At 44.7% G+C, this 23,837-nt stretch overlaps 2 protein-coding genes across 10 annotated transcripts in view; one reads left to right on the top strand and one right to left on the bottom strand.

Moving 5' to 3' along the window:
* The window catches only part of LOC107270398 (leucine-rich melanocyte differentiation-associated protein), a 41,265-nt gene that overhangs the window by 8,225 nt on the left and 9,203 nt on the right, over window positions 1-23,837 (top strand). For 5 of the 7 annotated variants that reach the window (XM_025087764.1, XM_025087762.1, XM_015745381.2 and 2 more), the window contains exon 5: window positions 26-162. In XM_025087764.1, the coding sequence (XP_024943532.1) occupies window positions 26-105 (80 nt within the window). In that variant the 3' untranslated portion in view covers window positions 106-162. Of the gene's footprint in view, window positions 1-25; window positions 163-239; window positions 372-1,928; window positions 2,705-23,837 lie in introns of those variants that run through there. The other 2 variants (XM_025087765.1, XM_025087763.1) reach the window with 2 other exon arrangements.
* Window positions 158-23,806, bottom strand: LOC107270394. Of its 3 annotated transcripts, none has more exons than XM_025087759.1 (18): window positions 20,528-22,764; window positions 17,677-17,925; window positions 17,451-17,572; window positions 16,879-17,374; window positions 15,924-16,812; window positions 15,724-15,801; window positions 15,431-15,642; window positions 15,118-15,350; window positions 12,508-12,932; window positions 7,084-12,382; window positions 6,420-6,815; window positions 3,470-3,618; window positions 3,171-3,358; window positions 2,983-3,085; window positions 2,744-2,905; window positions 1,992-2,230; window positions 1,687-1,901; window positions 158-1,582 (listed from the first exon to the last, which is right to left on the bottom strand). In XM_025087759.1, the coding sequence occupies exons 1-18, from the start codon at window positions 20,605-20,607 to the stop codon at window positions 1,428-1,430; spliced, it is 9,690 nt and encodes a 3,229-aa protein (XP_024943527.1). In that variant the 5' UTR covers window positions 20,608-22,764; the 3' UTR covers window positions 158-1,427. The 3 variants fall into 3 exon arrangements, with proteins under 3 accessions (XP_024943527.1, XP_015600853.1, XP_015600854.1); XM_015745367.2 differs by having other exon boundaries at window positions 15,921-16,812; window positions 20,528-22,763; XM_015745368.2 differs by lacking the exons at window positions 158-1,582; window positions 1,687-1,901; window positions 1,992-2,230; ... (2 more) ...; window positions 3,171-3,358; window positions 3,470-3,618 and adding an exon at window positions 4,453-6,184 and having other exon boundaries at window positions 15,921-16,812; window positions 20,528-23,806.

Genomic DNA, 23,837 nt, shown 5'->3' with positions numbered 1-23,837 from the left:
GAATGATGCTTGGGGTTATCTCTAGGTGCTTACGGGAAGTGCAAATACCGCTATTCTGGAAAGAACTCTGAAGGCAATCGTTTCATTTCAAATAACGATCTCTAGAGGCGGAAATAAGGGGACAAGAAATTACGGTTGGAATGTTAATTCGCACGAGTAAAGGTATAAAAGTTTTATTCTCATGTACACATATGTAGGTATATAACATAAATAGAGCTCTTAGTTCCATGTCTTTACAGTTTGGGAACGTTGCGTAAGTACGCGTGACCGTTACTAATATTAAGTATAATCATTCGTGCACATCTATTTTCTTGTCTTCACATATGATGATGACTTCAATTTAATTATCCTGATAGGACACTAAACCTGCCTAGCTCGTTGTCCTGAGATTATTTATCCATTCTTTACATTTTTTAAAAGTGTTTTCACTCTTTATTCAAACGCATTTTCGTTTACCTAACGAACCCGTGGTAGCCATTGCAGGCGTCCCTTTGCCTCAAGGAGTTTCGCGTTCTTAAGTATTTCGTAAGGATTCTAAAAAATACTTGGGACATAAGGCAGTTCTCTTAATATACTTTATCACCCTGTTTGCAGAAAATCATCATACCGCTATGCAGGGTTTATAATATCGCTCATTATCTATCGCATATAATCGTAATGAAAGCTAAGTAAAGGTGTAAACGAAGACTCGAAGTTCACGTCTTTAAGTACGAATAATCAGCTCAGCCTTGAATTTCTTTTCCTTCGTTTCCACGTAATCAATGCACTATGAAACTTAATTTGTATTTTTCTAACGCCACCCACTCTGTCCTATTTATAATATGTATATATGTATGTTTATTTACCTATAGTGTATATATATATATATATTTCTTATCGGAAGCACAACGTATTTAATATCATTAAATATGCCGTTCCGAGTATTCTGGGTCGCACATGATAAGACCCAGAATTTTGTTGTTGTATATACAATATGGAAGCATGTTGTTCTCACCGAGAGAGAAAACAGTCCAAACATCGGTCGAGAGTCAAAGAAGAATCGGTTTTTAACTTTATAAACAAGTACATGTATGCACTCTTGGCCACGATGAATTAATATTTATGTTAGAAAAAACAGGTGGTCCCTCAGTAATATTATCTAACGACGAGCAGTACTATGTGGTCGATTAAGTGAATCTTGATACAATAATAAGAACGCATACGACACGAACAACTTGGCTCGAACTAAGTAACGTCTGTATGAAAAGATGTGACTTATCGCCTGATTGGACGGATCCTTTCGTTTCATTCTATACTGAAAAAAAATATTAAACGTAAAGAAACTTCTGCTGATTAATATAAATTATTATTATGAACGTGCTCCGGTTTTGTGTATGTTGGCGCAACGCGAATGCGCCAGCGTTATTCTCTATTGATCCCTCCACACCCTAAGAGGCGCTGCTCCTGCCGTGATTGTGGAGATTAGGCCTCAGAGTGACCGCACCTTCTACCCAGAAGTTTGGTCTCTCCAGCATGCTTTGCCAGAGAGACAATTCCCGACCAGTTGCGTCCATCCAGTCTACAGGCTTTCCATAGTGCTTACCTATGAAAAGTAATTAATGAGTATTATTATTATTTGACATGCTAGTTTAATCGCGTAATAACATTGGCAGGATATTTTTATTTATAATTAATTAGATCACTAACCAGTTCCAAGATTAAATCTAACACCACCGAGGAATTCGTTACTGGCAATACGATCGTGGTCCCATACTGTAAGTTCCAGGCCACGTTCAGCCAATTCCTGCAAACTCACGTCCTTGTATACGAACGTATGACCCCAAACGGGTGAACCACCGGAGCATCTACGCACGACCCCTGTTTTTTGTTTGCCAGAACGACCCTTGTCCGGAAGTAGGTAGCTAAAAGCAATATATATCGTTAAACAGGGGTCCGTGTTATTTCCTGTAAATCTACAGCTCAAGGATGGTTAGACGAAATGGTATAAGGACCTTTTGCAGAAGGGATCGCAAGTGCCATTGTGTTTTGCACGAGTCTGAAGATTACGCGCCTCCTTTACGAGAACGTGGAGGGCTCCGCGACTCCAATTCTTTCTAGCCTTCGAAGTGCCACGATGATCAACTCCATGTTCTCGTTCACGTTCCTGTTGTTGTGCTGGATCCGGAGGAACGAATTTCAGGCCAACTATTACTTCGCCCTTATAAGCAATTGGATCATCAAACGGTTCCGTCTGTGGATAATTGTACGAGCAAATATTAGGACAAGCAGAAATACGCGTGCTTCAACCACACGGTTGCGTCTAATGCATTCACTGTTGAATAAAAAAAAAATAATTGTGTATGCGGAACGCTCAAACTGAAAGTGCTCAACATTTGCAAGTGTTACTGATCCATATTCGTCTTCATAATTTTTTTCTGTAAATCTCAATCCAATTGGATAATCGGTTCATCTTGAATTTTAAATTCAAACATACAACATAAACTTTCAGACACTTTCGTATGCGCCGTCTCGAATAAAAAATGGTAGACATCTGCAAATATTACTGTATCACTCACATGTAAAACTTAATGTTTTCTCTAAATTTCAAGTCAATTGGATGAGTGGTTCGTCTGAAATTTTGGAAACAGACTATTTTGGTCGCGTGCCGCATACCGATCCTTGTTTTCAACAGGAAATGCATAATAAATCTATTATTGTATTATAACTAGCTAATAATTTTCGTTTGCACAGTTGCGCTCCTTACCCTTTCCTGAAGAGAATACCACTTTGGTGTAGGGTCGTCAAAGATCTTATTCTCAAGAGGCATTCGAACTTCTCCAAGAAAGTCATTACGACCAAACATATCCGAGTGCCACACAGTAAGCCATAATGTTCTTGTCTCTAGCCCATTAAGACTCATGTGGAACTACAACGTTATACATGAAAATTAATTAGATCGTCCAGTATCTAATAAAAACGGATCTTAACATGTGTTTCAAGTACCTTCAAGGTCTCGTCGAAGACTGGATTCAACGTATGCTTCTTCACCTTGGTCTTACGTTTTCCACTCTTGGACTTGTCGGGTAGTAGATACACTTTGACGTATCTAAAGAAGGTTCAATCGATTCCAACAGTTAGTTCCGGTGTAGCTATAACTAATTAACAAGTTATTCAAATTACAATAAACTTACGGATCGGAGCGATTCCGCTTAACGTCGACCGGTGCGAGGTCTCTACATTGCGTCACGTGAACTTCAAATGTCAGCTGCTTATAATCATATTGAAGTGAAAATTCCACCTCGCCTCTAACCGCCACAGAACCGCACCATCTTCCTTCACCGGCACCACTATAAACAGACGCCATGGAGTCCGACCTTGCCTATGGGAATAGTGATATTATTAAAACAGGTTCGGTATTTTGATAAATAAAAAGCAAAAATATAAACCGTTACGACGTAAACAGTCGCATACATGCACAAATTTCACTTACTCCAAGACTCGACAGAGAAGCTCGTGTTGCCAGATGCCCAGAATGAAGTCCACGATCCATGTCGTCGTCAACAGCAGGACTAGAACTAGATCTTGATCCCGCACCAATAATAGGAGTGCTGCACGCTTCAGATAGGCTGCTCCCGTCATCTGAAATAGAACAAAAACATTACTGAATGACTAATTTGAATCGCGATAATCGCCAGTACAGTTCTGGCACGCGTCATCATTGTTATAATCAGCAAGGACATTGGGCACAAATCATACGATTTAAATTATAAATTCGGACGCACATTCGTCACGTATTTCCCTGTACTTTCCCACAGTAGGTACATCCAAAAAAGTGGCAGCAGTCTTTCTATGCTTTTTGAATAATCCTTCTCTGCTCCTTACAACGTCACTATTAGACCAACTTGAGGATATCGAGGATGTCGATGCTTTTTTACTCGCCGCTACTTCTGGCTCAGGCGGACCCTGGCTAGTATCTAGAACAGGATTTTCCAGGCTTGAAGGTTCCCCAGGCTTCTGTTCATCAGCTTCATCTACATTGGCATTTTTAACATTCTCTTCTGCAGGATCATTTGACAAGAACTGTTCCTGTTCGCTGTTCTCATCTTCTTCGGGAAGAACTTTAAGCCCCATAGCTGGTATAGTAATGTACTTCACGGTAGACTCGTTATGCTCGGTTGGAGGTGCACGTGATGGGATACTCTGGTTGCTGTTTCTCGTGTCGCAACAGGTGCAGCCGCAGCACAGGTCTTTTATCCAGCCGGAAGCTCGCTGAGCTACTTCTCCAGTGGGGCAAGAACGGTTGGGAGTATTGAACGTGAAGTATTGTGCACTGGCTACTGCCATACCAAACAATCTTCTGAATTATACGAACTTGAGATCAAAAAACTTCATAAAAATTAAAATTAGACTTCTGCCATTATGCGTAGAAACTTATTACACGAGTTGGACTAGGTCTTGCTTATTTTATCAAAATTTTTGCCCTCCCAAACTAGTGTATCCAAAGAGTATACAATTAAGATTTTGCTCCACCAGAAACACGAGACTGGTCTGAAAGCACTTTCAGGACTGTGCTTCAACGGCGTTTTCTAATCAGAACTCCTTGATAAGCATCCACGTCGGTTCCGCTTCCCTTCGGTAGTATATAAATAACGTTTGATAGAAGTTGCTCATACGAGTACTTAACAATTTGTAAATCTTTTCGAATTTTAGTACCGTCACGACGCCTAGAAGATGTACCCAAGATCCCGTGTATTCTACAATTTCTAGTAAAGTATAGTATATGTATGTCAAGGTGAGCGATAGACTGTCCAGATCCGGCATACGATTACGTGTCCCTACCTATGCAGGGCATATATCTCTCATGAATAACTTATAAAGATAGACAAGAAAATTGCGCAGTCCTTATGCGAGTTTAGGCAGTGTAAAAAATTTTCAATGTTTACCAGAAATTAATATAACTAGGTAGATACACGTGACGAGTATTGTCGCAAAGAGTCACGTATCTGCCATAAGATACAGTCGTATACAAACGAGCATGACTTTCGGTCGACTGACATTATAAATTCCCATATGTATGCATCTCGTGAACTGGTCTTCGGGCGATTTCATATTCGGTCTTGAAACGCAAAACAAAGAGAACAGTAATTTTCTATAAGGATTCAAGATGCCGGCGCGAGGAGAGACGCCGGTTACAGTCCTTGGGAAGGGATAAACCGTTTCCAAGTAATCCTCTAAAAAGTTTGACGTGCATTCCGGAACGGTCGTTTGCGGTTCCGCTCGGGCGGATTTCGCTCGCGGGTTATCGCTCGCGATGTATCGCGAAGATACTTCGTTTTAACAGTAAACAGTCGCCGACGTCGCCATCTTCGTTAATCTCTTAATGGGAAAGCTGAACTAAACTATGGATATCAAGGTCGGTAACAGGTAAGTCCAGGTGCCGTTTAAAGTACCCGCCAATGAGCGATTCTCCGGGAACTAGTTTGAGGTATCATCGACGTACCGTCTACCGATGACGTCAACTAGATAGTAACTAACGCCATGTTAATTCGTGCAGTATGGCTGAACACGTTGTTCGTCTGGAATCACGATGTACACAGGAGCCCATAATTGTGACATCGAGCGCGTGCTTACGTTATGTACGATAAGTTTTCGCTCGGTAAACGCACACGTAGCTATGAAGTATAATTGTACGAGCTGCGTTGGACTTGTGTATATTCCTGGTAGAACTGCGATGGCTTGTAGAAAAATAGTGAGAACGCGACTGAGACTGGAGATATTGCGACACAAGTTTAATTCAACATCGCAGAACGTAACGGTAGCTATTCCTATTAGCGACGTAGCCACGTACTACGTTGCTGAGGAATCGTGTGGAATGCCTGGACAATCGTGTTTAGTAAAATGGGTCGATGCCTGTACAGCTTGTAGGAATGTCGCAAGCCGAAAGACAGAGTCGGCATATTCACGCAGAACTTGACCAAACGTTTTTCAGTACGGTATCGCAATTGACGTCAGCCGAATGATGAACGATGATATCGAGGCGGAGGGTAGTGCTTTAAATTCGCTTTTACAGCTTTGGATGCTGCTGTCCCAAGGATTGATACGTGGCTTGAAGTACTCGCATGATGTCGTTACGCGGCATTATTGATTGTTCTCGACAAGCATGGCGTATGAGTGTACGAGGACTGGGAGGATAGACGATATGTGCCTGTGAGAGAAAATAAAAGGCAGTGAGAGGAGTGGGAAAAAATTAGAGAGTTAGAGAGGGAGAGAGAGAGAGAAGAGAAAGAGAGAGAAAGTAAGAGAAGGGGCTGGAGAGGCTGTCTGTAACGCGATTACGTTGCAACGACTGCGCCGCGTTGGAACTCTTTAGGGACTTCGTTAAAAATGAGATGGACTTCAGATGGAAAATTGATGGACTCCTTGGTCCTAAAGTGGCTTACCAGGTAAGAGGGACATTGTCTGCTGCCTTCTCGACCTGGATGTATCACGTTTTCCAGCAGATGCCTGGGAACCGGATATCTGAAGCCCTGGCGCACTGACAGCACGTTTAGGACCGACTCCAGCATTGCCAAGGCTGTTACGAGCGAATCCTGGTGGACGGTATCGAGCGGACTTGACTCCAGTGTGCTGAGGAAGAAAATGGTGCACACTGTGGGCTTTGTGCATGCTCGAAGATCCTCCAGGAGCCGCAGACGCATTGGCTGGTAACCTGGGCAGGGAATTCGTTGCGGCTGATGCAGTCGCGGCCGCCTGCATCCCTCGAGGAAGAGTCGTTGCTCTGGGATCTCCTGTGTATTCTAGTTCATCCTCCGTATCGTCGTCGCCAGCAGAAGCACCTATGACAGGCATATAATATTCTAGAGATTCGTAACCCTGGGTTAGAATTCGCTTTTACTGCTAGTTGTGTTTTGCTACTTCAATAATGATGTATGTTTGTGTGATTTATCTGATGATATTTCATTGGAACGGATGAGTGTTATGTTTATGTAAAGAACTTGGAACTGAATCGATGCTTCTGACGTTAAATACGAGTTCTGAGCGATTGCTTTTCAGTTCGAAGCTATGATCCAAAGGATCCTAGAAAAAATAACTAGATCGACCCACCTGATTCTCCTCTTGTATTGGCATCTGGGACAGATGATCTTCTTCTGTTGCTCCAAATTTTCTCTTCAATCGAGCCGCTGCCACCACCGATTGACCCGCAGCTGCGAACTCGGTCGAGCTGCTCCCTGGAAAAGCTCTTTGGATTGAAGAGCAGGTCGCCGGCACTACGTCGTTTGGCAGCCATTGCCAGAGCACTTGCACTTGCACTGGCACTCACGTCCCCAGAACAGGCTAGGAGGCTAAGTTTTGTTCTTGAGTCAGCAGCCATTAGAGCTGATTCAAAACTGCCTCTCCATGAGAACCTTTCGTAATCACTGGCTTCACGCTCTTCGCCTTCCTGGCCAGCGGCAGCAGGATGTCCATTCAGCAAGAGTAAAGGATCGTGAGATTTGGATCTAGGAAGTTGAAGATGAGCTGGTGGGTTGGTAGAGTCTGAGGTGGAATCATCGTCTTCGGTGGTGGAAGCTGAAGACGGTGTACGATGATGCTGAGGATAACGTCTCCACGAAGCTGGAGGCTGAACTGCCGGACCACCTTCGGACACTTCATGCATCAGAGCCACCAAGCGACTTCCAATGTGATGCATTACTTTGGCTATTAGAGGAGGACTGCTATGTGGCGTGGAACTGGCATCGGAACTGACTCCGTCTCCGGCCATCTTCGTGAAACTCTGAACTAGCTTCTGATATACGAATGCTGTGTCTCTACCTAGAGGAGGACCTGCGCTGTCTTCTTTGTCGGACAGTAGGTCAGTACTAGTATCGAATTTACTGATGATCTGTTGACAGCTTTGGGATATTTGTTCCTGTAGTGCTGAGCGCCGACCTCCTGCACCCGCACCCTCGAGATCTGAACTGGTATAATCTGAGCTGTCGTACGAGTCCGACCAGGTATCTTCCGAGCTTAAGTATTCGACAATTTCACGGACCTGCTCGTCCCGAATTCCTGGGACTGTCTTCATCAGTCTAGTTAGTTCGTTTTCAAAGTAGACTAACTGTGGTGGCTTAGTACGGTTTTGCGATCCTAATCTTAGCTTAGGCGATGTTCCTGATAATCTTGGACTTGGAGCAGGCGACGCAGCGCTGGACGTTTGGTTTTGCCCGTTGGAATTAGCCACCATGGTCTTGAAAAATTGACGCATCTTGGACATCATCAAGTTCGTTTCCTCATCGCTGGACCAGTTGTTGAAGCTGTCCTTTCTCGAGAGAGAAGCATTCGGTGGGGGTGCTAACGACGATTGACCCAAAGGCGCCTCCGGTCTTGCGGAATTATTTTTCACACGTTGTGCACTTTCGTTTTCTGCATTCTGAGAACAATCCTTAGCTTCCTGATTTCCTGACAATAGACTGTCTCCAGTAGTCTTCTGGTGTTGTAGCAAATCATCACAGCTTCCGATGAACCCTGAATCTCGAGATTGTTGTTTGTTCCTGGCCGAAATTACCTCTCCAGGAATGATCGGGTTACGTGCCTGTTCAGCTTGCGAAGAGGACGATGAGAACAGAGCTGCCTCTGGTTGTGGGGTCTTGGATCTTTCGTCCTCTGAATTCACCGTCTCAGGATCGACTTCAAGACTCTCCACGATCTCCCGTGGCTCGGGGGTCTTGTTTCTATCTTCCGTTACTCTGGGACTCTGCGTGCCGAGATTTCTGAGCTTTTTCTTTTTACGTTTTACCGTATCGAACTGACCATCCGTACCGAAAGCTGGAGTTTGATCCTCCGCACCATCCGTCTCGGTAGAAGAGCCTTCTGATTGAGTTTCCTGACCGTCGGCGTTCAGACTAAGATCTTGCAGAGAGTTTTGTGAACTGAGGTTCTGTGAACTCTGGGCGAGAGCCAATAGGTTATCCAGAGAAGAGCTGTGGGATCGTCCAGTACCTCTAGCCCTGACCAGGCGCTTTCTGCGCTGTTCCGGACTGGGTCTACCTTCGGAGTCGCTTCCAACGGAGCCATCCGAATCTCTTCTATCCTGATCGAACCCTAAAAACTCAGATAGAAAATACTTTTCGAGCCTGGAAGAGTTGAGAAATTCGCCAGAAGTTTTATCACCCGCAGTTGGCGCCTCTTCCTGTCCAAGCGATTCTAGACCTTCCGAATAGATTGAAGACGTCTCCGAGAGGCTGTCGACTTCTCTCGATCCCAGACTAACGTTACCTTCTCCAAGACCAAAGAAGAAATATTTTTCCAACTCAGATGCCGAGGGCGGTCTTTGCTTCCTGGGACTACCAGTAGCCAGACTTGGCTCAGCTTCACTTTCCTCGCACGATTCCTCCACAATAGTGTGTAACGTAAAGTCAATAGCCTGTCTATGATATCCACGGAGCTCTTCCTCGCGATCACCAAGATTATTAGCTTCATCCTCGGAACTCTCTTCGGTAGCCGTGGTGGCACCCTGTTCTTCTTCGTCGTGGGAAACTTCCTCGACCCAAGAGTCATCATCGGCAAGACCCTCTTCGAGTATCACAACACCGTTACTTGTAGAATTGATAGGAGAACCACGTACACGAGGGCTTGTCTCGGACTCCGGTCTCGAAGGTGAGTGCTGCTCATTGCCCGAGGCAGCTTGAACGATCCTAGAAAGGCTTTTCACAGATTGCACGTCATCGCTCTCACTGGCACTCCCAACGCTGAGACCACTATCAGCCTCTGGTTCCTGTTGATTCTGCTGGGGTCGTTTGACCATAAGAGGCCTCCTGGGGCCGTTCCCTCCTCTAGGACTTTCAGCAGTAGTCTCAAGCGCCAGCTGGAAGTATCCGGCCAGTCCTTGAGGTGTCGCGACGCCGTGGCCCTCTTCGTCAGGTTGCAGGAGCGTAGTCGTATCTGAAGTGACCACGCTCACTGGCTGATAAGCACCTTGCGTGATCATCACGAGGCTCCTATATTTGTTCGAGGAAGAGTTCGCTGAATCTCTTGCGGAATCACTCGACGACAAACCAGAAGAGACGCCATCCTTCCGCGTAGGCGGGCGTCGCTCGACTGAGCGAAACCTTGCTATTCCGCGATCCGTCTCTCTGGCGCTGCCAGTGCTAATACTACTACCGTTACCACTACTGCTGGTGTTGATACTACCACTACCGACACATCCACCACCTTCGATATCCCTACTTCCTCCCACCTGCCGTGAGTCGGGCCGCTCGCCTCTCACCGGCCGGCTTTCGTCATGCGCTGCCAACGACGTAGTCTCTTTCGGGACGTGGTTCACCTCACCTACCTTACCATGGCAGCTTTCTACACTCTTGAAAATCTCATGAATCTTGCTGGATATTATATCGTTCACATTGTGACTTTTATCAGGTTCCGCACTTGATTTAACTGGCTCGCACTCCTCGTTACCTTTCCTTTCAGCTGATTCTGCCTTTTCTTGGGTAACTGTTAACACTTTTTGTCCATCGGAATCGGGCTCGAGATCATCTGAATTCTCTGAATGGAGTCCCGAAGTGGATTCACTTTCGGTTTGATGATTTATTTTTGATTCACTCGACTCGTTTGTAGATGGCTGGTATTCCTTGTCAGGCGCAGGTGTTTGAAGACTTTCAGGCTGCTCATCCGGTACGTCCTTGTCAATGATCGAAGGGAGATTGGATCTTCTGAATAGAAGTTCTTTGTTCACAGCAGAGAGTGTTCGGTCATCTCCTTCCGAGAGGAATGCGGCTCCTGTTCCTGGTGATAACTCGTATTCATGTAGTTCATCGCTGCTCACCTCGCTACCAGTATTAGTTTCACTACTTGCGCTTGAAATTCCTAATGTACTCGTATTAGACATTATTCCGTTCAGACTTTCATCGTGTACTGCGGCTGATAATGCCAATGATACAGATATCGTCTTATCTGCTCGTGATGTACCTCTATCGCAATTTATTGGTAAATCAGATTCGACTTCTCGTTCACAGATGTCGCCACGTATTTCCTGGTTACCCTCGTTCGCTGTACCGTCCGGTTTCGTTGGATGGACAATATCGGAAGATTCCATGACTTCTAGAGAATCCGGTACTATGGCACCGTTCCAATCAGTCACAGATACCTTATGGCTTACTGATTCAGTCAACGGCACGTGTCCTTTACTTATCGCACTGCTACAACTAGATGAATAGTGTTCCTGCAAACTTTTTCCAGCAAGAGTGTAACTAGTGGTAGAGTCAATGCTATCTGGATCGAGTATCTTGATGGACTTTAAACGAATTTGATCGTCGCAGGAATTCTTTGTGTCAGCCACATAAGTTTCACTGGCTTCTAAATTGTATCTTCTGAGTATTTGATTTTCATTGGTTCCTCCAGCTTGTAAACCTCTGTCGCTAGCTGGACTATCGACTACAGCCGCAGAATCTTCCGAAGAAGTCCTGTCACGTTTCTTTGACATCTCATCCGAACTAGTATCGGAATCATTCGATTCCTGTTCTTGGCGAGTCTTATCAATCCCCATGTCTTCGTCGAGGAGTCTGACATGACGTAAAATCACTGGTTCATTTTCCGGTAAGGCTGTAACCCTTCTCAATGTGATTCCACCTTCTCTGGCTGAATCAGAATCCTCGTTGTCCTCGATGTCGTTATCGCTGGTCAAGGAGTCGTCGTTCACAACAAAGACACGGGAGAAGTGGTGAGACGCGGAGTCCTCGAGGTCGCTACTATCAGCGGAAGACCTTCCCGAAGAGCTCCCGGAGTCTCCCCTCGAGTGCCTATACATTTTCTGACTTCTACTTTCACACTTAAAGGACGATAAGGAATTCTGAGCCTTATCTTCGTCCTCCTCTTTCTTTCTACAATCCTTATCTTCAGCAGCTACGTCCTCAAGACTGTGCTGGTCCTTCAAAGAACTCGGCTGTTCCTCTTTGTTACTTCCGGAGGTACCAGAGTGAGTCGTCTCATCCTTCGTAGTCTCCGAATTAGTGGTACCACTCTCATTCACTTTAGAAAAAGTTTCAGAAACAGGATTATTTGGTTCGGTAGCGCAGGTGGAGGTGCCTGTTTCGGGAGGTTTTGTTTCAGTAGCTTCGCTAGAAAACCCCGTACTGACTTCCGGACCAAAGGAGAACGTGACAGGAACGAAAGATGCAGCTGTAAGTCTCGGATCTATTCTGGTACCTTGTAAAGGATTATTAAATCTCGGATGCCAAGTAAACCAGGAAGCCGCAGGATCGCCCCTTAATCGTAGTGTTCCTTCCGCTGAGGTTCCACAGCTGATCATCGACGACGCAGCAAACTCTCCAGTCCACAGAGCGGCAGGAATCGGCACAGGATAAGGAACTGGAACCGGGATAGGTACTGGTACCGGAAGTACATTAGCACCACGGGAGCCGCCACAAGCCTAAAAAATAAATTCTACTAAAGATACCTCGGCATTGACGTCAATCGACAAATCCAGAACACGTAATTTAGCTCACTACCATATCTACCAAATAAAAGAAGGCCAAACAGATAAAAGAATCTCACTTGACAGGCAGATGACCCTCGTCCAGGGCAGCAGCTCCAATCCTGAGGGACGTTCTCGTTACCGATGTTACCACCCCCTACGTTAATGGCTATACCAGCAGGCAAAGGAATGGCACCACTCTCAAAGTAATCCCAATCGCAGTCCTCCAATCCCTGAACATGGGTACCCCGGGGCAACCCGTTCAGCGAGGAGGAACCGGAACTGCTGTCAGCGTCGTCTTCCTCGCGTCCTGACGAGGAGTCCGAGCTGATGAAGACTAGACGACGATAGTCTACTATAGGCTGCTCCGGATTCTGACCCTGGCCCTGAACGCCCGACGGACTATGCGGCCGATGACCACCTCGACTGATTACATGGAGCGTCTGGAGACTCTGTAATTCCTCTGTGCAACCCCTGGCGTGCGATCTTCCTCTGCGCCGTGAACCTTCAAACAGGAATAACAGAAAATAATTAATATTAAAATGGCCAACGTGTAGAAGAGCTATTGCAATTTTCAGAACACTAATTGGACAACGGAATCTCCAGCGGAGATCATCGGAACGTACTGACAGTAGAAAGCGCAGACGTAGACCGTCTAAAGGAAACAGGTGTCACAATAATAAAAAGGCTCCCTTCACGGGGGTAAGTCGTCTCCACACAACGACCAAGTTTCCCCGAGCGATTTTGAAATAAACTCCGCGCAAAGTGGCCTGAACGTTGACGAACTTTTACGTTGCGTGAGCAGAAGACTCAAGACGTTGGATGTTAGGCCAAGAGGCTACCGAAGCCTAACCCACAGAATGCTCTCAAAAACATTCCCGTCACGCTACGGGGTGTTCTCGGCTTAACGCGCTAATGAATTACCTGGTCAATGGCACGGGTCAGCCTCGTATCCCCATGAGTACCAAAATCAGCTCAGATTTCAGAATTGCTCAAAAATGCATGACAAAATTTTTTTCGAGAAATTTTTCATATTCGAAGATAAGCTTATATACGTACATATAACAAGCTCTACGCATATATGAGCCTCAGCCGATAAGAAGCCACGAACAACACTGATACCGATTTCAAAATTTCCTCACGGTGAATGATAATCTTCTAAACTTATCTCTTCGTCAATCTATTTTTCTGAGATACTTGTCACTCTCTGAATTACGCTGAACCGTCTAGACTCGAATAACGTTTCACTGTCTCTCTCTGTACTACTGGACACTGTCCAGGGACCGATCAGTTCGCGTGGGCTAGCACGGCTAAACTGAAACCTGGCTATACGGGACACCTGTGCTATAGCCCATATCACTAAAACTATAGCATCGCCGTGTACATGTTACGCTATAGTCGGTTCAACGCAGTGCAGCTATCATACAGGGTGATACGTTGCCAGCGAATCGGTACTCCGGTAGATAATGGGCAGTTTACATAGTGCCCCTTTTGACTGCCGAGTGCTTTGACGACCGGCTGGAGCGATTGCGCAACTTATCGTAGGAATACAACGTATCATTTCCCTTTGCTTAACCGTCACGTTGTGCAGGTCTGTACCTGCAAAGTTACAGGGATCTTCGTAGGACGAAGCAGGCATCCGGTTTCGTTACCGGCAGGAGAGTTATTACAGCACACCCGGTATTATTACAGGCGAGTCGACTATACGTTGGAACAGGACGTCGTCACACTGTTCTACCTAAGTTCGTTCGTTGTATATCCCGTCCTGCTTCAACTCGCTACTTACAGTACGGTGAAAACTGCCGATAGCCGTGGCGCAGTGCTTGCTGATAGTAAAAGGGACAGTAGTAGGACTGCGAGTGTGTTATGAAAATTTTCCGGGAAGGCCAAAAATTTGTGTGGGATTTATGGCCGTAAAATGTAAAATATTATAGCTGATAATATTTTGATTACGTCTGTTCGAATCGATCTTCCGTAAGGTAATGTAAATTGTGCAACTTGTAATCAATCGGTAGTCCATAGCAGATAGAAAACGATGCAGGCTGCAGCGTAAAAGAGAAGAAAGTACACGGATAAGGCAACGGTAATGAGTAATTCGAATAGTCTCCTTGTATTCATGATTTGGCACTGTTGATGATTTTACTGGGCAAGGATTCCCGATTTGGTTGAGGGTCGATGTCATTAACACGGATAGGAACCGGAGCGTAGACGCGCGTTAATTAACGTCGGTGCACAAAATTTGTGAGTCTTATTACGCGCGTTCGGGGAAAGTGGCGCCCATTTTAATTTAATTGGTATTCCACACTAGGTCGCCGACTGGCAGTTTTTTTCCGATTCTAGTACGTCGTGCTGCTCGCCATATGTCACCCTCGGGACTGGATATGTCGGTCGAGCAGGACCTAGTTTATTGCAGGAAAGGCTTCGAAAATCGATGAGCCAACTGCTCTTGCGAATTGCTATATGCCGCTGGTTACGCGCCGATCAAATAATTTATTATATTCACATAAGAATATGGCATGACATGTAGATGGGAAGCTTGCATTTGTCTTTGGTCAATGAATTCGTTATGGGAAGGTTGAAGGGGAAGGAAAGTTATTAGGTAGGTGTTTTGTACATTGGGGTTCTATTGGTTTTTGACGGGATTAGGTGTTATTGAGGAATGTAATGGAACAGGTACACGTTCGACTCACCCTGCGAGTCGAACTGCCTACGTCTGCGGAGTATCGGTCTGCCTTGGTTGCAGCCAGGACCTCCTCTAGGATCCCGATTATGAGAATCGTCGCGAGGCTCGTCTTCTCCTGCGCTGGTGGCGCTGTCTCGTTGTACTACTTCGTCATTTCCGGTTAGATGACCTGTACCACTTCCAGTGAATTTAACTCTTCTTGCTAAATCTGTGTACCCATGCAGACCGGATTCACTGAGTCTGGTAAAAATTAAATTTATCCTAAATAAAGATGGACCTGTTTTTCAGAGTGATATTTAGGATGCAGATCGTAAACGTACTTGACACTTTCACTTCCGCTGCTTTCGTATCTCGCGCTGCTATTAGATTCTCTTCGTGTTCTTGTGATGGCGTCTCTTATTCGCTGAGAAGACAGGAAGGAGTCACCACAGGCTGTTTTGCGTGGCAAGGCTGGCGTGGGTTCACTTTCGCTTTCACGAGGACTGTACCTGGATGATCTTGTACTCAGGGGACTTGCTTCTGGTGATAAGTGCTGCGACATCAATGATATTTATTTTTTCAATTGTTCACTTGTTGATAAACATTTTAGTCTTTAATGGGATATGAAACATACGCTGGAGCAACGCCTGTTCGGTGTATCATCCGTATCGTCGGGGTTGGAGAACTCTTCCTTTGAGAACTTCCTTCGGACCTGTTCAAAATCGATGTTTACTTAATCTTTTTTTACGAATAATTTGAAAAATTTCATTAGTTAATCGTACAATTAATGTATTGATCTTTAAGACAATCTAATTGTATTAATTTACTAACCACCTGAAACTCATCTATTCTCTTTCCCTGAAGTGGATCAAAGCTGGTACGTTTCTCAGGAGTGGTGACAGCAACGACATCCAAGTCAACGCAGTCACTACCCTCACTGGCATCAAGAGTTCCAACGGATCCCGAAAAATCACCCATCTTTTCCGATTTACAATTATTCGAGTTTTCACTTTTCATCTTATCCGAAAGATCAGCTTGACTCGTTTCCTCAGTTGTCATAGCTTCACCTAGCGCGTTTGTCTCAGCATCGTTGAACTGCTCAAGCTTCGGCTCGTCTGCCATGTCCTGCGGATTCTTAACTGCCTTCATTTCCTCGACGCTGTTCGCAATTTCGTTCGTTTCGTTATTCACCGTTTCGTTCTTCACGTTTTTACTCTCAGAACTTTCTACAATGTCCTTTTTCGAATTCCTGATAGCTGGTCCAGTTTGCTCATTGGCAAACGGCTTCGATCTCGATTCCTCACCCACGCGTTCCTCCGTTCTTTCGAGTCTATCCTCCTTGCTGCTTTGCTTCCCCCTTAAGACGCCGACGCTGACACTCAGGCATAAAGTATCTCTACCCACGTCCTCACGACTGTCTCGTCGAAAGATCCTTATCCCGGTCTTACTCTCCTCCCTGCCAGTTTGACAAAACTGAAAGGACCTAGAGTCTTCCTTCGAGTCCTTTGAATCCCTTCGATTCGCCTTTGACGTGTGGCGAATCTCGTCCCTGCTATCTTGGCGCTTCAATCTATCGTCCTTAGTCCTAGGAGATATTTCATCTCGGCTGTCTTGACGTTTCAGTCTGTCCTCCTTGAACCGGGGAGCGAATAACTTGGGTATCAAGCTAGGGACACTGATATCCTCGCGACTTCTTCTGAGGTCGTCTGTGCTGCCTCGATATCTGTGAGAACAAAGACTACTTATAGTTTTAGCTCATTAACGCAAAGATTATAGGTTGACGAATTACCTTTGGGGGATCAAGGATCGTTTCGCGGACTCCTGAGGACTCCTGAGGTCCTCAAACTCCTTGGAACTTCTTCGAAGTATGGGAATATTTGACTTTCTCTCGCCATGTTTAACGAATTGCTTGTTTTCCGGCGTAGCAGCCTTTGTTAGGATCCTTGGTGGTTTTATTAAGGATACTCGAGGAGGAGTCTGATCCTCCCCAGATTTAATATTAAGAACATTATTTGATTGGTTATCGTTTTTCTTAGTTTTTGTAATTTCGTTCGATGGCACTTCGTCCTCTTTTTTATAGACAGTAAAGTTTTCGTTTCCTTTGATAGTCGCGCATTCGTTCGATCCAGTGAGGTACTCTTGGTCCTTCGCTAGATCTTCGTTCGTGATTCTGGGATACGAGGACTCACCCACAATATCTCTGTAATCCTGACGCCTGATAGGAAGGCTGCGATAAGCTCGTAGCTCCTGAGATTTTCTGGCAGCGGACCAGCGATTTGGCGGTCCTGGGTGAAGAATGCAAATCGTATATTTATTATAAAATTAGATAAAGAACCGTTACATTATGAAACTGGATATTACCGTTAATGGTCCAGGAGCGTCGGATGCTGCGTTTCAATATATCTAAGGGTGAGGACTTCCTTCCGACAGTTTTCTTACTGTCGCCATCGATCATCCAGCCGTCCCTGACGACACGGAGCTCACTGAAAATGGGCATGTATTCCGTGAAGTGAAGTTTAGGAGTCGAGTGACAGTATTAATTTTCGTATAATAGAAAGGAAAACAAAGTAAATGAAGTATAACTCACGATAGTTCATAGCACTCGGAGCAAATCCAGTCGTTAAAGAAGTTTCCCTTGTCGCCTTGGGCTCTGTTGTTCTCTCGACACTGCTGGCACACTCGTTGCCTGCATCGGGGGCACTGTGCCCCAGTATTATGAAACCTAGCAAAGAGGGCACCGCATCTCGCGCACTTACGGCCCTGAGTAGCAGAGTTCTCGGCCGTCGACTTGAACTGTCCGCGTCTCCTGGTATACTGAATCTCGTTCTTCGTTCTCCTGAAAAAACGCGATTCGCCAGCTTCACCTTCCTCGTTCAAAGATTTCCCAACCGAACCGAATTCGATCGAAGCTCCAGTAAAGTGTCCGATATTCTATCGCCTAAAACTTTCCACTGACAATACCAGTCCAAATGACAGTGTCATTGTCGGTCAGGTGATCGCGCGGGTAGTGCCGCGCCAAGAGTCTCGAGACCTTAAGCCGCGTTTCGCCGTCTCGGTAGTTAATAGCGGCGTCGTGCCGAAATAGGGGAATACGACATCGGCGTATCGGTTTAACCGTGCGATCCGACGGAACTGTGGCTTGGCCGAGTCGCTGTAGTAGGTACAGAGGGACCCATAGCGGGGGCGTTTCGTGACTTAAGGTAGCGTAGGTATTCCCAATCCCGATTCTCCCTCCCTGCGTAGTCGACGATCCTCCCTCTCTCTCTCTCTCGCACTCGACGTCTCTCTACGTCTCTCCGAGACCTTTCTCTCCAGCCAGCATCCTTCGTCTACGTCCGGCGTGCCCCTCGTACATCGAGCCACTGCCGTGCACGTGCACCGATGCGCCGTCCTGCCGACTACTGCCGCTCCGCGATACCACGAGGCGGCATCGGGCATGACCATAACGGCCGTAGGTCGCAGGACGCACTTCGTAAGGAGAGCTGCCACTTGCACCGGAGCCTACGACTCCTTGAGTCACCCGAGTGGGACTTTGGAAGTATATATCGACTGCTGCCTACTCCTTATTCTAAGCTTATACAGTTTCTCCTAGTTTTCTCTATCTCTGTCTGATACTTCTTTACCTATGTCACTCAGTTGTTTACTGTCTACCTCGCACGAGTTACCCGTATCTACAGTCTGCTTCTTACCGCAACAACTAGGTATACTCCTTACAACGTTTCCATAACGTGGGCCGGAGTCTCTCTCTTTCTTTTACATGCATCACTGTAGATCGCTTCGAAGTAGCTGTCTCTAGTATATATGTATATATGCAGTGCTTATGCCGGAGGCGTAGGCCACTTTTGTAAGATACAAAGAGAGCGAAGAGTCGAGAGAGCCACGACTAAGAGAATTGACGATCGGTTTCTCCTGTGGGTGTACAGGATGATCCGCGGCGACCGGTTTCCTTATCCACGTCCATTGGAACAACGCTGGGTTCCGTTCTAGCAAATAATCTCGCGCTCGTTACTTCGCAGTGTTTACATGCTGTATTTACAGATTGATATCTGGCAGCGTTCGTAGATTAAATGGGTATTGCGTAAGAATTTCACGCGATAAAAAAAAAAGTTTTTCGCAGCCAAGAATGATTACGCACAGCACGTTTCATGTGGAGTGGAGCTATTCGTTATAATCTGTCCATGAGTTCAATGTGTTTTTTTGACAGTTGGTAAACAACGCAATCCTTAGCAAGTATCTCCTTGTCCTGCATACAATTATTGTCAAAGACTATGCATTTGAATGTATTTCGCACTGAACAATATTTTATTTCTCCATTTCAGCATAAATTTTCGTGATTTCATAGAATGCCACGATTCGCTAAGCATTGCATTGTTTGCGGACTGTCAAGAAAACACATTGAAGCGTGGGCTGACTATGTATATAATTATACTGGTGTCATTCGTACAAATCCGAACGATTTGTTTATATCTCAACAGCGAGTATTAAGCTCAATCATTAATTTCGTGATTACTTCTACGAGTAACGTCCTACTAGATTCCGTTTAGAACTGTCCAGTGTGTATCATAACCAGTCAGGACAGGTTCGTGATTTCCGGTGACTATACGATACAAAGCCTGTAAATGCAACTGCACCACGAAGTTTCGAGGAGAGAACTGCAATGGCAATACGTACGATGTATTATAGAAGTACCGTTATTCAACCTTAAGGTTTATGGTTAGTTTCGCGAAGCGACGGGAAGTCAATCTATGCACATTTATGTGCCATTTTCATTAGCGCATACAAACGTGCAGCAAAATGTCTACAGTGCATATACGTATTACAGGTATGGTTGTGATACGAGTAAGCGAGTATATGTTCTCTTATGCACTCGCGGCAGGCTCCTTACCGAACGCGCCAGCGAGACGCCAGGACGGATCCGATTGGCGGCAACCTACTTGGAAGTTTTCCGTGTTCCGATAGTCCAAGGTCAAACGGCTGGGCAAGAAACGAAGGGAGAAACGCTCGAAAATGAGTTGGCATCGTGTCCATTCAGCATCGAGAAAGCCTCACGAGAAGAAGGGAAGATGCCGTGGCGAATAGAGAGAGGTCAACCTCGCAAGGAGCAGTCATTGACATTGGATGAGCGTTGAGAGCACGCCTTTACTCTTCGCTCTTCATGGTTCGCGCGAGTTGAACGGACTCGGGGTGGTACGACGTTGTCAAGATGACGCGCAGAGGAGGATTCCAAGCCTTAAGACTCGAGGGTTCGACCCTTGTGGTACATACCCTAATCCTCGAAAATATCTGAAGGACCAAAAGCATGCTCTCTTAAGAGAGGGTGGATATCAAGATTTTCAGTTCTAATACATATCGTACTATTAGACTCGTTTAACGGGAAAAAAATAATAAACGCATTTTGGTGCAGGCCTTTATACAATTTGTAAAGGTATATAATTTACCCGTGGTGCTCATCGTCCTCGTCAGGAGTATTGACACTGGATTGCTGGGCAGCCTGACGAACCACGTCGATCGTGGACATGGTGTACGAGACACAATTCTACCACAAGGAACATCCGTACGGACAATCACCGTACCTGGGTAGCATAATAGAAATATCCAATTGTCCCGCAGACTGAGTCCTGTTTACCGGATGGAAACGTCTTTCCGACCGAGTCCAGTCGATTCTCTTATTACCGCCGGTCGGTCAGAATCCTGCAGGCTTTAAACGTCTCAACGTAGTTCAAAGCGTGAGAATTCAATCTAGGTGTATTTTATCCACACCTAGACGTCCCATGTAACTAGGTACGTATTGTGTTGGCTGGCCGGCTGGCTAGCTGGATCGTTGGCGCCCGTCAAGGCTACACGTTCACACCAATCGCGAACGAACACACAACATTGCACGCGAGTCGCGACACGACTGCTGGACTCGAGCAGGTAACAGCAACGAAAGCTGCAACTCGTTCTGAACGGAGAAGCCACGCCGCACCTCAGTACCACTCTTCATTGGCGTATATCAGTACACATAGGCAGCCACGCACGACACGGCGGCAATCTACGACAGGGCTGCGTAGCATCCCGATTGCCGGCTACAACGAAGAAAGTCTCGCACTACCTTCTTCCTTGGCGGGTTTTACTTTTTTATTTCCTTCCACTCTCGACCACTCACCTCAAAACTACCTATCGCATTGGCTGTCTTGCGATCAACCAATGACCAGCAACCGAACTTCGACTGCGGGATCTTTGAAATTTGAAAGGAAAAGGACCAAAGACTACTTGTTGCTTTTACAAGGCGCAAGGCTTTACCTGTCAGGCGCATGCGCGATTGGCTCCTCTGCGTCCACACACGGTGACGGTATATGGCGAGGACGTAGTTTTCTTGACAATGTATACACGTACGTGCTTCCTTAGGCGCGTGCAAGCAGACGGTCTCAGGTAGAAACAGACACTGTGGAAGCGAGGACGAACTCTGTTGAATTGTCGTTTCCTGCATTCTAGTCGCGTCTCAGCTTGGATGGTAATGCGATCGCGTGAAGTCAGAAGTGCATTGTGTTGTTTCGCCTTTACCATACACGTCAGTGAATCGGGTTGGTTGAACCATCTGAGTTTTTCTGCGTATAATGTGGTTATATCGAGACCAAGAATTCGAGTCTTACGACATTTTACATTGAGAATATGTGCTTTTACATCGAAAATATGTATATAACTCTGAATTCGAGGTTCCTCCAACCCTGTATATTCTGTGTGTTACTATTAGCCGTTGTCCTCCAATATTTTACATTAAGCAAAAATGGGATTTAATAGAAAATTGAAACTGGGACGTTGTGGCCGTTCAGTTGCATTGCTACTTAGCCATTAAATATTGAAGACTAGCCGTGTTTAATGCATTACAGTAAACTGTCTACATTTTTTCTTGTGAGTATTTAGAACAGCCGGCATTCTTACTGCAGGTTTAATATTCAACCGTGAGTATTTTATCGGTTAATGCTTTGTCATTGAAACAAAATTATATTTTTTTTAAATTAAATATTTATTTTTTATTACGGCAAATTTTTGATGAACTGATGAAAATACATAGAGTGTACAGCTGTATTCGGTCGATAAGTAAAATGTATTTTTTGACGAATCGAAAATAATTAAACTCTATCAAGCCACACCTGGTTAAAAGTTGAAGTTACTTATTATAATTTTCTTTTTGTAATAGCGCTTCTAGAGTATTAAGTTAATATAGCAGTGTTAACTACCACATTAAAGTCTCTTCATATCCACATCTGCCTTATTTTTCACCTTTTATAGGAACTACTAACTTTCCGGAACTTACTTAGATGAATGGGCTTCCCGATATACGTTGGCTGTAATCTAGTTATATTCCATTAAAGGATTTTGGACATATGCGCAACCTTGAAAATGGAAAGATAAAAATTCGTATGTTTCTGTCTCGTGTATACCACACGCTTCACAAATAATCACTAGTTTTCCTGGTGAAAACATTTCTTTGAAAAACTATAACCAGACCGTTTCTAAGATTATCACAAATTTTCCGAGTTTTTTTCTTCTGAATTTCTTTGCTATGTGCTGAAACCTCTGCTATTTTCATTGCATAACCTCCAACATACGTAGTTTTTACAAAATTTGAATATTTTCTGTAAAATTATGAATTGTCATTTTTTAAGCATTATCGGATTCCTTTTTCAACAGCAAAAGTTCACTCGTTCCTTCAAAGATGATCAGCCACTTAGCATGCCCAGGAGGTGCTGCCTTCTTATCGGCGAAAATTCGAACTAATGCGAATTCTTTAATAACAGTTCCGAGGGACGATATTCAATGCTACAATCTCCATGCTTTTCCATCGAGCAAGCTCAGTGGGTTAGACGTAAGGAACCACGTCCGCCGCCAGCTCATCTCTGCATGTCCAATCGGTTATAACGATGAGAAGATTCTGTGGTTTCTACATTATCGACCGAGGTCGATATGTTACCAATTCTACCACGAGGGGTCGCATATATTGTATTTTAAATTTTAATTTCGGAGTAAATCAAGGAGATATGATGTGCCGCTAGACAGAATCAAGTCAATAGAAGATTATTATATAGAATTGTTCTCTTTATTGTCAGTATGATTACCCAGCTTAAACTTTTAATATAGAAGTCAATAGCTCCTTTGGTAGAACCACCAAAAACTCTCAAAATTGTATCCTCGCAGTTCTTTCACCTTTTTAATTAGTAGACTTCTATCCTCTTCTCACTATTTCTTCACCGATGGATCCCGTCTGAACTCTTTGTTTTTTATATAAAACTTATATATGGTGTTTTATATATAAAATTTATATATAAAACTTCCGTAAGTATAACGTAAGATTTAGGACAATGAGCCGTCCATAATATTTTACGGAGTTATAAACCTGCTCTGATTGGTCTACACCTTATTTTATGCTTATGGAAATTTTGTGTGCGAAGCCCTATAAACACACGTCGATTTCGAAACCTCTAAATACCTTAATATATTTTCGAAATTAAAAATATTTTAATTTATAAAATTATTAGCAATCTTTTATACACGTATGACTGATCTGATCCTAGGCAAGTACCTAATCTCTTTAATTGTTTTTGACTCACTGAGTTTTTAACCGCTTTATCATCTATCAAAATCATCTAAAAAATCATCAAAAATCATTTACACATAATCAAAAGCAAACTTGAGTTACAGTCTGCGCATATTCATTTTGTACTGTTTTTTCAAACCTGTGCTCACGCGATTCCTTTTCTCTGTTTA

This window comes from Cephus cinctus, unplaced genomic scaffold, assembly GCF_000341935.2.
Source record: "Cephus cinctus unplaced genomic scaffold, Ccin1 Ccin1_scaffold0754, whole genome shotgun sequence".
Taxonomy (NCBI): Eukaryota; Metazoa; Arthropoda; class Insecta; order Hymenoptera; family Cephidae; genus Cephus; species Cephus cinctus.
This window is presented reverse-complemented; position numbering and strand designations above follow the sequence as displayed.